Here is a 13,832-nt window from a genome sequence, read left to right as displayed (position 1 = left end):
GCTTCATTAGATGAAGGTTTTTAGAACAATTTTTCAATTTAAGTTGTGTGAAACATCCCCATATTACAATCTATGCCCATTTGATGGACACTCTATTGTGCTTGTTGTTGACCTAGGGCATTTGCCACTAGCATATGACATTTTAATATATGTTGGATTGTCATATGGAGCAACACTCAATAGAAGCTTTCAAAAAGTTGTCACACTAGGCGCAACTTTCTAACAACATGGGGATGAACTTGCCTAAACCAAATTTCATAACCATTTTAAAAATATAAGGAATGTTTAGGAAACACAGATATATTGAAAATTATTCATGTCATGTACCAATTACAACCTATTTGCGAATGCAATAGATACATTTTGTTCGTCCATACATTTGTTTGCAACAAATGATTTGGTTGAAACACACGATTTGGTTGAAACACATAATAACAAAATGTTAAGCATTATCCACATTAGTAACACACTACATTATAAAGAGAAAAGGGCATAGTAATTCATATTTAGATAACAAACAACTCCAAACAAATGTGTTATTGTGCATTGGGCAAGACATATGCCAAATATAAATTTGTGGGTTGTAGTTGGACTCACCAAAAACACGCTTGGTAAAGTGATTATTATTGTGTATAAAAACTAAAGCAAGCCATTGAATCTACTTGCATTTTTTGTCATTAAGTTTCAATGTTACATTGGACCTACATGGAACAAAAAATAAAGAAAAGCTTCGAATTCTCTTGTCACATGTGGTGGCCACTGACAAATCCCACCAAAAACGGCTAGAGCACTAATAATCCATAAATCACAAAGTCTAACTATAATAAAAGCGACATTATATACTTTGAAAACATCGACTCTAAGAAAATCGCCTTCACGACAATGTCAAGAATAAAAAGTTTGTCAAATATATGAATATTCCCATCATTTTCACTTCAAATATAAAAATGTATGGCAAAAAAAAAATTATACATGTATTTTTCTATAAGCAAAGTGAGGATCATTTCAATAAAATATCTAAAAAAATCTTTAAAAATCAAACTTCTGAATCTATATTTGAAATGATTTCCAATAAATTTATTTGATTATAACCGAAATCCATTCTAATGAGAAAATTAAAAAGATGCCATTAAACATAATCTAATTACTAATTAAAATATTTATAGCAAACTTTAATCAAACAAATATATTTATCACGACACAAAATGAAAAACCTCATAAAGATTCAAGAACCTGTGAAGATAACGATTCGGGGGTAAGGGCTAAAAAAGATGATCGATCAGCGTGATGCATTTAAAATCAAATAAACTATAAATTTTGAGTTTTATGGTATGCCAATTAATTTCAAACGTTCGGGTAATCATTGATATTGCCAGTGAGGGTCGATTCAAAACCTCTCAGATCGCTCTGACTGTGACAGTAATCGCCGCCAACTATCATTTTAATACCCAAATCCTGAAAAGAGCGAGAAATGAATGTATCTAATTCGAGAAACCATCCAATTTAGAATTTTTTCATAAAATTATAGAAATCAAATTTGTTGTACAGTATTAATGGCTCCCAAAACAGTAAAACGAGATGAAGTTGGAGAACACCAGGCGCGATTGAAGGAGCAGCTCCAACACCTCCGCAGGGAGAGTGAAATGTTTGAGAGAGTTATGTACAAAAGCAAGAACCAGCACCGCCGCTGCCTATACTACATATCTCTCTCGAAGGTCATAACAATAATTTAAACAGCCGGCTACTAGCTATATTAGAGTTTTAGGGTTTATTTTTACCAGAAACGGGTATGGGCATGTTCAAGAACAATTTGGAAAATGGTTTTGTTTAGAATATGAAGCTCAATTTCTTCATGTGTGTTGGATGTAGGTGAGGAGAGACCTGAAGCTCTTTCACCTTGCAAACCTCAAAATAATTCTGAAAAAGCATTTCCCTATTATCAGAGGAAACACGCCCACTCAAGCAATTAGTCTTTTGGAGAGGTGAGGTCTGCTCTGTTTCATGCTAATGCTATTTATTGCTATCGTGACATCTTAGCTGTGGTTATTACTACCATTCTTGCAACTATGTTTCTTTTAAACTGGAGAATATGTGTTATGATAGCCATGTGATGTGCCCAATTACCAGTGGATCTATACATATTGTAGTGATGTCCGTGCCTTGTAATTGTGGTGATATTTCATGGGACAAAGCTGAGTAATATTTTACACAGGAATGTGTCCACAGTGCGTTGGACCCATTTCACTGTGTGATTCTCTATCCTATTTTTCTATTCAAATGTTATTTCTAGGATTATGGAGGTACTTATGGATGTCCCGTTTTTTCCTTTCCACTCTTTTCTTTCCTGCAAAAGCTGTTACGGTGAAATATATTAGAATCCAGGATTCACATGGTTGCTTACAATGACATTTCTTCCTTTGAGCATAAACGAGAGTTTAAATTTACACTTTCACAACAAATTTTGAGGAGGATAGTTAACATTTTGTAGTTGATTTGAGTTTGTGTTTGTTATTTAACACAATTATGGTCGCAAACTAAAACACACTTTTGGAACAACTTATTCAAGGAAGATGGTGAAGGAGTGGCTGTTACTTTTATTTTTTCATTTTGGAATAAAATCAAAGCATGTTGACACGCTTAAAACCATTATTTTCAGACCATGCTTTGATGGATTGAGAACAAGCAACTACTTAGAATTTATGTTTGGATTTGAAGGACAAATTAAACTATCCAACTGAAGAGGGCATCCAAGATGTTGACATAATCTTCTACAAGCTAAATGTTCAGCCGTGTGACCTTAGAATACTTATAAATAATCATGAAAGTTAAGGTTGAATTTAACACATCGAATATGCATGGACACATTTGCAGGAGGAAATGAGACTATATTACAACTTTCAGTCAATTAGAGAAACACAAATGATTTTTGTTTTTAATACAATATCTGAAACCCATACTCAACTTGCTGCCTGCATTAATACTGCTTGAAGGTAACATCTTTACACATTCGATGTAATCTGCAATGCAAAATTAGTGTACAGCTTATGTATTAGAGACCAAATCAGAATCCAGATTAATATCTCTGCAGGTAGAAGAATTCTTGGTCGTATTGTTCCTATTTAAATATCATCAAATACAGGAAAATATTAATAGCTCATCATTGCAATTAACTTAATGAAAGCCAACTGATGCTCCTCATTGATAAGATCACGTTTTTCTTTCAAAGATGATTGCAGTGAAAGTTTGAAGCTACAATTCATGCAATCTTTAGGTTGTTGTTTAACTTGAATTGCACGACTTTTTTGATTTCAAACAACCAAAGACATTGAAGACTCCCTAGTTGTATTATCCTGAATTCTACTTCATAACAGCCCATGTATAGCATAGATTAATTTTTTAGTGACGATTCATATTCTTATTGACAAAAAACACTGATAGCATTGTAAATAACAGAAGACATACCAGATCCTTAAACCCATGTTTTAAGTCTGCAGATTTTGAAACCCTTGATTGCAGTGAATCACCTCTTTTCATGTTACAATGAAAAAGTTTAATGTATAAGATACAATCTATAAGTTCAAAATATCCTACAATGATATGAGCTCACAACCTGTAAGACACACAATAATGTCTGTTAAGTAATTGATTGACACAACTATGGAGGATAATGATGATAGAGATGTTCCTATTCTCAACATTTTGTTGTGTAATAGTATACCTTTGCTCAAAGGCAACTGTGTGAATCACTTATGCTTACATATAAGTCTATTTGACTTATGTTTTGTGCTTGCTTCATCTGGATGTTTCATTATTTGCCAAAGAATGCTTTTCTGGATTTTTTCAAGGTAATATAAACCAAGTTCTTGTTTTTGAACCTATGATCAAGTAGACAGTTTTTCTTTTCTTTTTTCTGGGTTTTTGCTTATATTGTTAAATTCTTTATTTTCACAGCTTAAAAGCTGGAAAAAAGGCCACTGAAGGAGTGGATTTTCAAAAGGGACTTCTAGGAGTTGCACGCTTACTGGCACAGGTCTACCCATTTGATTCTTTCTTGGCATTCCCTTCATATTTTATGTTTTTGATACTCACTTTAGTTTTTTGCTCTCATGTTGCTAATTTGGCAATTTATGAGAAGAAAGCAATTGAGAGTGTGGTTTATTGTAATTCTTCATAGAGTAGAATAATATTTTTATTGTTCTCAATGTTTTCAATTTTTTTTTTTTTGACAAGCCCCAGTTGGGATCGGAATAAACAGTTTTAGTGTCACCTTACAGTGCATGTTTAGTAGAATTAGCTCAGTTCCTGATTTAGTAACTCAAATCAGGTTCCTGACCTAGAACATTTATTCACATCCTTAAAATAAAGTCTTCTAGGGAAATCGATATTGGGTTTTCTTTTATTATAAACCCATCCTGTTCTTCTCTAAAGTCTAAACCTTGTTTATGAGATTATCCATTCTTGAAGACAAGACCAAGATTTTATCAAAATTCCAATTACAGTAACTAATTTTTTAATGCTAAAATAAATATTAAATTAATCACACAAATCATTGAAATTCAAACTGTTGAAATGAACATAAGTATGCAACAATTGCGCCTTGAGATCAGCTTTGCATTCTGTTAAGCTTGCAAGGAAACCTCCACAACTGTCAACTACAGCACATGGAATTTTTACATTGTACTGAGGTACTAAACTTCTATCTTTCATTAATCTTTATACTATTTAGCTAAAACCTAATTTTCCAAAATTAGCATTCTTATCTCTCAAAAAAGAAAGCAACCTTATCTCATGCAGGAGATGACTTGGAATAAAAAATCTAAGTCATTAGTGATTCTCTTTGCTTTATTAATCCTAATTAACGAAACAAAAGATTCACTTGAATTACTAAAATGAATTACAAAATAGAGATAGCTTGAACTACTTGCACGTTCAGACTGGATCTGTGCAAAAGTTCTGTACTGAGCTAAAAAGTCAACAGATATAGACCAGTTGGTATCTATACATCATAGATAAGATACAATCATTCCAGACACTTTCTGGGATTGGACAAAAAATCCAAGTCTTTAAGCGTTCTCTACTTGTTTTTCGTGATTTTCTATAAGTTAATTACAAATGCAATATGCTTTGTACTCCAGCCAGCTCACTTCTTGCAGTTTGCAGATAACTATCTTTTTCCTTATTGTTACCACTCCAGTTCAGGCACCACGAGAACTCCAATCTAAGCCACATCTTACTAGCTTAATATGAAAACAAATGAAATCAACAGTGGACTTCAACAAATACATAGGTATTGACCATTTGTATTGGAACAAGCCTTGGTGGTATTAGTCATCTGTTGCAGGCTTGCAGCAGATTCAGAGTACATATTATGAAGCTCGAAAGCATCCACCCATGTGTTACGCATAAGCATTTCCATATAGTTGTGCAGGATTGGATCAATTATGGAGGAATATACTAACTAATACTTTGTAGGAATATGTCACTATTTCCTCACACATTCATCAGTTACTCATCAATTGTTATGTCAATAACCCATGAGTTATGCATTTTCTAGTTATGCAGTTAGTTACTTGCAGCTAGGTAGATATTGTTGTGATGTATTCACACATCACCCCATTGCAAATGGGGACCCCCACTTTTTTTTTGCTTTCTAGGATAGTAGTTTGGGTCTTTCGCTATTAACCTTTGCATTGGAGAGGTCAAATTGAGCATAGTGAGAAAGAGGTTTGATGGAGGAACCCTTAAGATCAAGCATAATCAACAATGCGGGTGTTTTCCTCATCATCCGGGTGACTCAAATATATTTCAGTGAGAAGTGGGTCTAGGGAGTATAATCTGACTAAGTATCTAAAAATTTCCATTGCTCCCTAGTTGGAGCGAATTTCGCTTCCATTGCCCTCTTTTGGGAGCTAAATCCCTCTTCAAGCCTTTCAAGTCACTAAATTTACCTCTAATCATTATGAGATGTCTTTTTTGAGTAAGGAATGCAAGGAATGATCAATGATCTTTAATTGAGATGGTTGAGGATGCAACTTCCTTTGCTCCCTAGTTGGAGCGAAATCCTCTTCCATTGCCCTTACTTGAGAGCGATGTGCATTTCTTGAGCATATTTGATGGAGATAAATGAGTTTTGAAGCCTCTAGCATCATTTTGATCATAGAAGAAGCCAAAAGCATCATCATTTTGGCTAAGTAATGGAGAGAAGAAGGCAGATTTGAGTCACTTCCATTGCTCCTCTCTAGGAGCGAAAAACACTTCCATTGCTCTCCTTTGATAGCGAATTTCTCTTCCATTGCCTCGGGTTGAGAGCAAATCACATTCAAGGTAGGTACTGAGGTCTTTTGATGTATGAAAGCTAAACCCTAGGGTGTGAGCTACGACGAAGCTAAAGGATGCATTTTGAAATCACTTCCATTGCTCAAGATTGAGGGTGAAAATCATTTCCATTGCTCCGTAGTTGGAGTGAAATCCACTTCCTTTGCCCTTGGTTGAGAGCGAATTTGCTTCTAGAGCCCTACATGAGCATAATGCAATGCACTTGAGTTGGTAGAATGAAAATTGATGGGTAAAAGGGAGTTGAACTTCACCTTGGAGATCATTTCCATTGCCTCCCCTTTGGAGTGATTTTCATTTCCATTGCTCCTCATTGGGAGCGAAAATTGCTTCCTTTGCTCTTGGTTGAGAGCGAAATTGACTCTGAGCCTTTCTTAAGGTTGATTTGATGCACTTGAAGTAATGAAAGGCAAAATTTGATTAAATGTGAGAGAATCTCCTTTGCTCCTTGATTGGAGCGAAATTCACTTCCTTTGCTTCTCAGTGGGAGCGAATTCCACTTCCATTGTGTAATGTCCCCGATATAATTAAATAATTTAATTAACTATTGTATGGCCCCAAATTTAATAATAAAATCTTTCGGGCCCCTTTTATTAGTTAAGTTTTTACCTTGCCCTGTCAGCCCATTTGTAACCCTTCGGGAAGTTTCCCGGAGCTCATTTATATGGCCGAGTTTGGCTTAGTTGTAGGCATGGTGCTGGCATAGTGACAATGAGCTACATGCAAACAAGTGCTGGCATATTGACAATGTATTTTCAATTATGAATGCATATTGAGTATTGACAATGAATTCTGAATTATGAATGCATATTGAGTATTGACAACGAATTTTGAACACAATTGTGGTATTTTAAGGTTCTATAATGTACATATACCTGCTTTATCCATATTGCAATACTCTCAAGTGATCCTTACGAGAATCTTCAACATTTGAGAGACTTTGATCAAGAGAGGATAAGATACTTTTGGGTATTTTATTCTGTGTTTGCATGTGCATAAAAAACACATCAACAAATATCAATAGGAATACACTGATCACAATAAACTGATCCTGCAGGTGGCAAAAAGAACATGAAGTCAGATTCACTGCCTGCAGGAGTTATAGAAGGTCTTAAAGCCTCAAGTGAAAGTGTGTTTTTGGGCTGGAGAATCTGAGCCAAATCCTGGAAGTCTGCTCACAGCCAAATATGGCCCCCATACTGCTCTTGGATTTTGCTCGAATTGGCATACATATCTTCTCAGCAAGCTTTTTATATGTACTGGTTTGGGAATGTTTTATGGAATACTTAAAGGTTTTTTTCATCTTTGTTCAGGTTGGATTTGTTTTTTCTAGAGATTTAAGCATCCAGGATAAATCAAAAAAAAATAAAATTTCAGAGGCTTTCCAAACTTTTCAATCTTTTTGCAGTCATTATTTTCTGCTTTTCATCAGTTCCAGGTTTGGTTCACGACAGTGGTATTAGAGCTAGTTTCTTGGCCTAGTTGGAGAAGCACTAGCAATGACAAGAGTCTATTAGCCTTCATCGAAGAATCTCCAGAAGAGCAATGTATGTTGACCTCTATGAAGAAAGTTTTGGATGACATGTCTTGGAACTTGAATGTTTTTGAATGGAAGCAAATAGTCCAATTAATGAAATAGTTGGTGAGGATGAGTGCTTGAATGAGTTTTAAAAAGTATGAGAATGGCAATGAAGATTTAGCTGAAAACTTACTCAACCACTAGAACATCCTTGTCATTTGGCGTTGTTGAGAAACCTTTGGGAAGAAGTTACAGCTGAGAAAGGGGAAAAACCTGTGAGCATATTCATCTATTTCCCTATTCTAGTAAGATAAAAAATAAAATTTGTGAGAAAATTCATCTATTCCTTTATCTCAGTACCATATTGAAATGAAAACGAAGTATAAAAATGCAGCAGTTGTATTCAGCTCAGGAATTATGGCTCTATGGTCTGCAGGTTGAACAATTAACTATAGTTTTTCTTGAAGATGAATGGATGTTCCTGGAGTGCAAACAAACTTGCCAGCAAAAGATTCTTTTCAAATCATAAAGTAGCTAGTAGAATCAATTCCTTTGCTATGGTGGAATAAGTTGGAGGAATTGTCCTTCATTGAGAAAATTGGGATAATTTGGAGCTATGCATTGTCTTCAATGGATAAAACTTGTTGAAGCACCTTATTGTTATAAGCTATTGACTGTGGTTTTGGCAATTGATCTTATATCACTTCAAGAAAGGTCCTTTGAAGTTCTCCCTAGATTGTGCCAAGTCAATTACTACTTCATGAGGATACACTATGTAGGTTCTTTATAATATACAATGATGATTCATGATAGAACATGATCTGCATCCTTGGACATCCAATAGGAATCGGTGAAATTTCTCAATTTTGTAAATGCCCCAGTTTTTGCCCTAGATTTTAATCCCAAGTAAATAAGAAATGAAATAGAGATATCATTTACCAATTAGATACTGATTGAGACCCCTCAATCATGTTAGATATAAAATTGATCTCTCCTACTAGGGTTAGGAACATTATCTTAATCATCATTGTAGTTTACATAATGTGCATGTGGATTCCTTTAAGGTTCTACACAAACATCCCATCATCATTATGGAGCACCACTTGGGAGATCATACAAGGCACCTCAAGTTGTTCCATCTAGCCTATTGTGATGTTTTCACACATCACCCCATTGCAAATGGGGACCCCCACTTTTTTCTTGTAGGTTGTCTTAGTTTAGTTGTTTGGCTTGGCTAGGGGATGCAGTGCAACTTCTTGGTTAGGTCAATGTATGGGTCTTGGAGGTGATAGGTAGTCAAACGAACAGGTGGACTTCCTCACGACATAGCATAGAAGTGATGAACAGTCAATTGAAGTGAAGTGATGATGAAGATGCCTTGATGGATGAGGATAGGGAGATTTTTTAAATTGAACAAGGATCAACATGATAGTAGGGGCGAATAGAATGGCTAAGTTGAAGTTAGCAAAACTGACTAAGGCATGGAAACATTCCTCATTTCCCCAAATCCATGGCCAGGCGGTAAGGTAATGATTTTGTCACTGTGATCCATGTCTTGAGAAAGGAAGGAACAATATTGGTATTTGATTAGGCAAGAGGAGAAGTTGATAAAAAGGGGAAAAAACAAACTTGAAGTGTGTGGAATCAGGCCTGAAATCAGTCTAAGTAGTGTTGACGTGGTGAAAATCGTATTGCTACAACTCTATCCGACCAATGCAGAATGCAATGTTTTGCTGAGTATTCTATCCTCTCTTGTGTAAGGAATCCCTAATGTTGTTTAAGTTGATCAAAGGGGACAACCTCAAGGTTTCAAATGTCAGGTCATGATTGCAAGATAGCTCAACGGTTTGATGTGTTTTGCTGGTAATACAAGGGGACTTACGTTTGCAACAAGCTGGTTCGCTGCGGTTCTCAGATTGTGAAATGAAAACAAAAGAGAAGGGTTTAGGGATCCTAAGTGCAATGATAGGAACAACTAATGCAGCGGGTAGATAGATTTCGACAAAAACGATTCTTGTTTCGCTAGAGACACCCTCACAACTCGACAAGAATAGTGCAATCTCCAAGGGGATGAAGGATTTTTAGACCGGAGATACTCATCTAGGCACCCAACTTTGGCGCTGCCTAAAACAAATACATATGATTGAACTAAGCACATGTGAGGTTTAGACGAACCATGGACGATGACCTACAATCAGCAGGTCCCCAATGGTGTGAACTTGAAATGCATCAAATAAATACCCCCCACAATTCGCCATTAAAACCATTGAACTCTACTTTCTAACAAGCTGGAAGAAAACCACGCAAACAGAATAAAACCAAAATAACAAACACCGAATCAATGTTCATATATTGATTTTAGCTGCCATTACAACAATTTCTTCAGCAGTTCTATGCTACTCCTAATAATCTAACTGATTTTACCTCTAAAAAAATCTAACTTATTCTAATAGAAACGAGAATTGCCATGAATCGCCTAAACTCGGCGAGTCCGAGTTCGAGTCATGCTCGCCGAGTCTCTGGGACTCGGACTTGGACTCAGACTCGTCTGAGTCTGGCGAGTTTGGTTCAAACTTGCCAAACTCGGCGAGTCCTGAGCCCCAAACTCGGCTACTACCTGGGTTAAGTACCTTGACAAAAAAAAACATTTTAAAAAGGTTTTTAAAAATGAATGGTCTTGTCTTTGTTCACTACAACCTTCGCCTGAGAATGAGAAAAATTATAGTTACAACATGTCAGCCAATAGAAAAATAACACCTGACGCCTTTATTAAATAATAAGTTTTTTTGGCCTCGCGGGGCGCTGCCCCTCGACCCTGCCCTGTATCGCGATAGGGAGCGCGCAAGGGGTGATGCCCCTTGACCCCACCTTGGGGGCGCTGCCCCCAAACCCCTTTCGAAAAATATGGGGGGAAACTGTGTCGATAGAAGTAGGGAAAATTTAACCTCCGAGTCTGACACTGATTGGATCAACCAGGTAGATATAGAGGCTGAGACTGTAGCCATGGCAGAGGAGGAGCGGAGAGCACAAGCACAGACAAGAGATTCAGAGGCAGATAGTGACACGGATGTTCCTGATGTTGGTGAGCATGGCATGGTGTCACGGGGAGCGGCCATGGTTGTCCAATCATCTAGGACCTGCCTTAGACGCCTTCGCAGGGGGTCGGGGCCGGAGGGTACTGCCGTGCAGGCTCCTCTGAGCCATAGGCTTGTAGTTGTATTTACCTTTGGTATTTGTATGAAACATTTGATGATGATCATATGATGACATGGATTTTTTATTCCATGAGTTTTGTAATATTCTGTACATTTGACAATATTTATATATCTATGTTTGTTATTTCCTTTAGCTACAATTTGCGTTTATGCTTATGTGATTGCTGTATACTTGTGTATGTAATCAAATGAGCCGAGTTTGATGATCTTATTGTGTCTTTAAGGTGTATTCAATAAAGGGTGTCTGAAACATGTTTTAAATCTTTAAAAATCTCTAAATTTCTTGAGTTTTTCACTTTCCCGAGTCTAGCCGAGTCTGGAGCCTAGTCCGAGCTGAGTTCGAGTCCTGTTTCTTTGTGTCTAAACCCTTTACAATGAGAGGCATCCTGCCTTTTATAGATTTTACAATTCTGAATCAAGGGCCAGGATTGACTGCATCCAACAATCCTGATCTGCCTTCTAGAACTTGGCAGCTCTAACCCATGCCTATTTAATCCTTAGTTATCCCCCCAACCACTTTATCAACTACCTACAACTGTTTGGCATCAATTCAGGTCAATCCGGTAGTTGGAAATATCTGACCTGTGTCCCCTCATTTTGAATTCATTAGATGGGGTCCACAGGCAGTCTTGTACATTAAACAATTCAGTTTTGCAAACTGACTTTCTGGAATTTCTTCCAGCTTTGTAATTTTGTTTTTGCACATTTTAGTGCTCCTGCGTGTTCTTTGTCTTCGGTCTTGAGGGCGGGTTTCAACTTTGCGGTCCAGTGGTGGCACATTTCTCCATGCTTTGTCATTTTGATCTTGGGTTGCGCATTTTTGCTTCTCGGCTTCGATCGCGATCACGTCTCCAATTTGCGTTTCAGGTTGACGCCAATTTGCAAACAACCAATTTCGACTTGGATTAATCATTTGAAAAATTAAATAAATTAATTTAACAAATATTAATTTTAACTTTAAATGCCCGTTGTTGAAGAAAACTTGGCTTCGGAGAGACAATGGCTTGATTTCTTTTGACTTGGCGTTTAAGGTGAAAATACAAGCACCTAACTTATCATTTGTTAAAATTCAGCCATTTTCTTCAAAATGTGCGACTTTGGTTTCTTGCAAAATTAATATAAGTGTCGAATTTTCCTTTGATTCGATTTTCACCTAATAAAGGAGAAATTCGGGCTTTGGTAGAAAAATGCCAGCTTTATTTTAACTTGAAAGAAATTCGGCCATTTTGGCCAAAGGGAGCAAACTTTGCCCTTAAAAATGCTCCCCTTATGAAGTTCAGCACTTTCCCACAAAATGCACGATTTGCTAGAGTTGGATGCTCCCTTTTATTTTAATGTTCCTTATAAAACTCAACCCTCTTCTAAATGAAATTTGGACATATTAATGAAAGTGTGCGAACTTTTAGCTTGCAAATTTTAACCTTCAAAATGTCACTTTAGCAAAATTCAAAGATTTTATAAGGAACATGTGATTTTGTTTAGACACCTTAGTGAAATTCGGGAATTTGAGACAAATTGCGCGATTTTAAACCCTTTTGTCTTTGCTTATGAATTTCGGGTCAATGGGGCCTTTTGCGAGTTTGGTTTGCTTCAATTTTCGGCCATTTAGGCCCTTTAGGTGCGATTTTGGTTTTCTCCTTTTGCCTAAGTCTTCAAATTTCGGGCTAATGGGGCCTTTTGTACGATTTTAGATGCCCTTTAAAATGTCCTGCCTTTGACAAAATTCGGCCTCTTAATTAAAATGCACGACTTATTCATCTTTTCTCTTCAAAATGTAATCAAAGGCCAAAATTAGGCTCCCCAACACCAAAGGTGTTTTCATGAAGTTCGACAATCTCACCAGGAATGCGTGACTCTAGGTTTTGTTTTTGTTTGCCCTTCAAAAATCGGGCCCTTGAAGCAAAACGCTTGATTTCTGTGAAACGCGGGGTTTGGCGTTTGCAGAAGGGATTTTTGGCGTCCTTCTTACTGAATGAAACTTTGGGTTTTGAGAGGAATGGGCCATTTTAGACGAAAAAGAACACGATTTTGATTCACAGTTTGCCCTCTCTTTGTGCAATTTCTATCTTTTGTTGCTTCACTTGGTTTACACAGTGAATTTGGGCCTTTGAAGATTTTGTCTCTCCTTTGCCTTTGCAACCTCACAAGATCTCTTGCTATCGGGCAGACTTCAAAAACGACGAGGGTCCCTTGTGAAGTAGGGTGGGTGTGCATAACACACAAGAAGTAGGCACATTCCTTATATAAAGCAGATGTTCCTTGCTCATCCTTATCCATGGCACATTCCTCACTGCCTAAAACCTTTGACCATTCCTTAGGCACATTCTTCATCATCCTAAGTCCCTGACCTTCCAAGGAATTTTTTAAAAGGCTTGGATGTGATTGCCTTGGCCAATTAGAATGAAAATATTTTAAGGATGAATTGGGTGATGGAAGTCCCCAAGTTGAAGGTAAATGGCAATGAAGATACACACTCCTCATATGTCCAAATCCATGATCACATGCCTTCCTTGCCATTCCAAATGCCCGACACCTTCCTCACACTCTAAAAACCCCACCACATGCCTAGCACTCCCAAATCCCCGAAATGTGCTTCACCTTTCGAAATCAGCAACATGACAAGAGGAACATTCGTCACTTCCCAAAAACTTCAATCACCTTCCTCACTGCTCCAAAACCCCGATCACATTCCTGACCTCCTAGAATCCCCCTCCTAGGTTAGTGGTGAAGTGCAGCAGGTTTGGTGAAAACATCAATCAGACCTC

General features: G+C 37.1%; 1 protein-coding gene across 3 annotated transcripts in view; it reads left to right on the top strand.

Annotated features, from left to right (window-relative positions):
• The first annotated feature begins 1,209 nt into the window (after window positions 1-1,209).
• LOC131061591 (uncharacterized) overlaps window positions 1,210-13,832 on the top strand; it is a 90,968-nt gene continuing 78,345 nt past the window's right edge. Inside the window, exons 1-4 of one of the 3 annotated variants that reach the window (XM_057995360.2) lie at window positions 1,211-1,419; window positions 1,549-1,715; window positions 1,870-1,982; window positions 3,952-4,030. In XM_057995360.2, coding sequence (XP_057851343.2) covers window positions 1,554-1,715; window positions 1,870-1,982; window positions 3,952-4,030 — 354 coding nt within the window. In that variant the 5' untranslated portion in view covers window positions 1,211-1,419; window positions 1,549-1,553. Of the gene's footprint in view, window positions 1,716-1,869; window positions 1,983-3,951; window positions 4,031-13,832 lie in introns of all 3 variants that reach the window. The other 2 variants (XM_057995361.2, XM_059218156.1) reach the window with 2 other exon arrangements.

This window comes from Cryptomeria japonica, chromosome 3 (genome assembly GCF_030272615.1).
Source record: "Cryptomeria japonica chromosome 3, Sugi_1.0, whole genome shotgun sequence".
Taxonomy (NCBI): Eukaryota; Viridiplantae; Streptophyta; class Pinopsida; order Cupressales; family Cupressaceae; genus Cryptomeria; species Cryptomeria japonica.
Note: the sequence above shows the minus strand (reverse complement) of the source record. Positions and strands in the feature narration are given on the sequence as shown.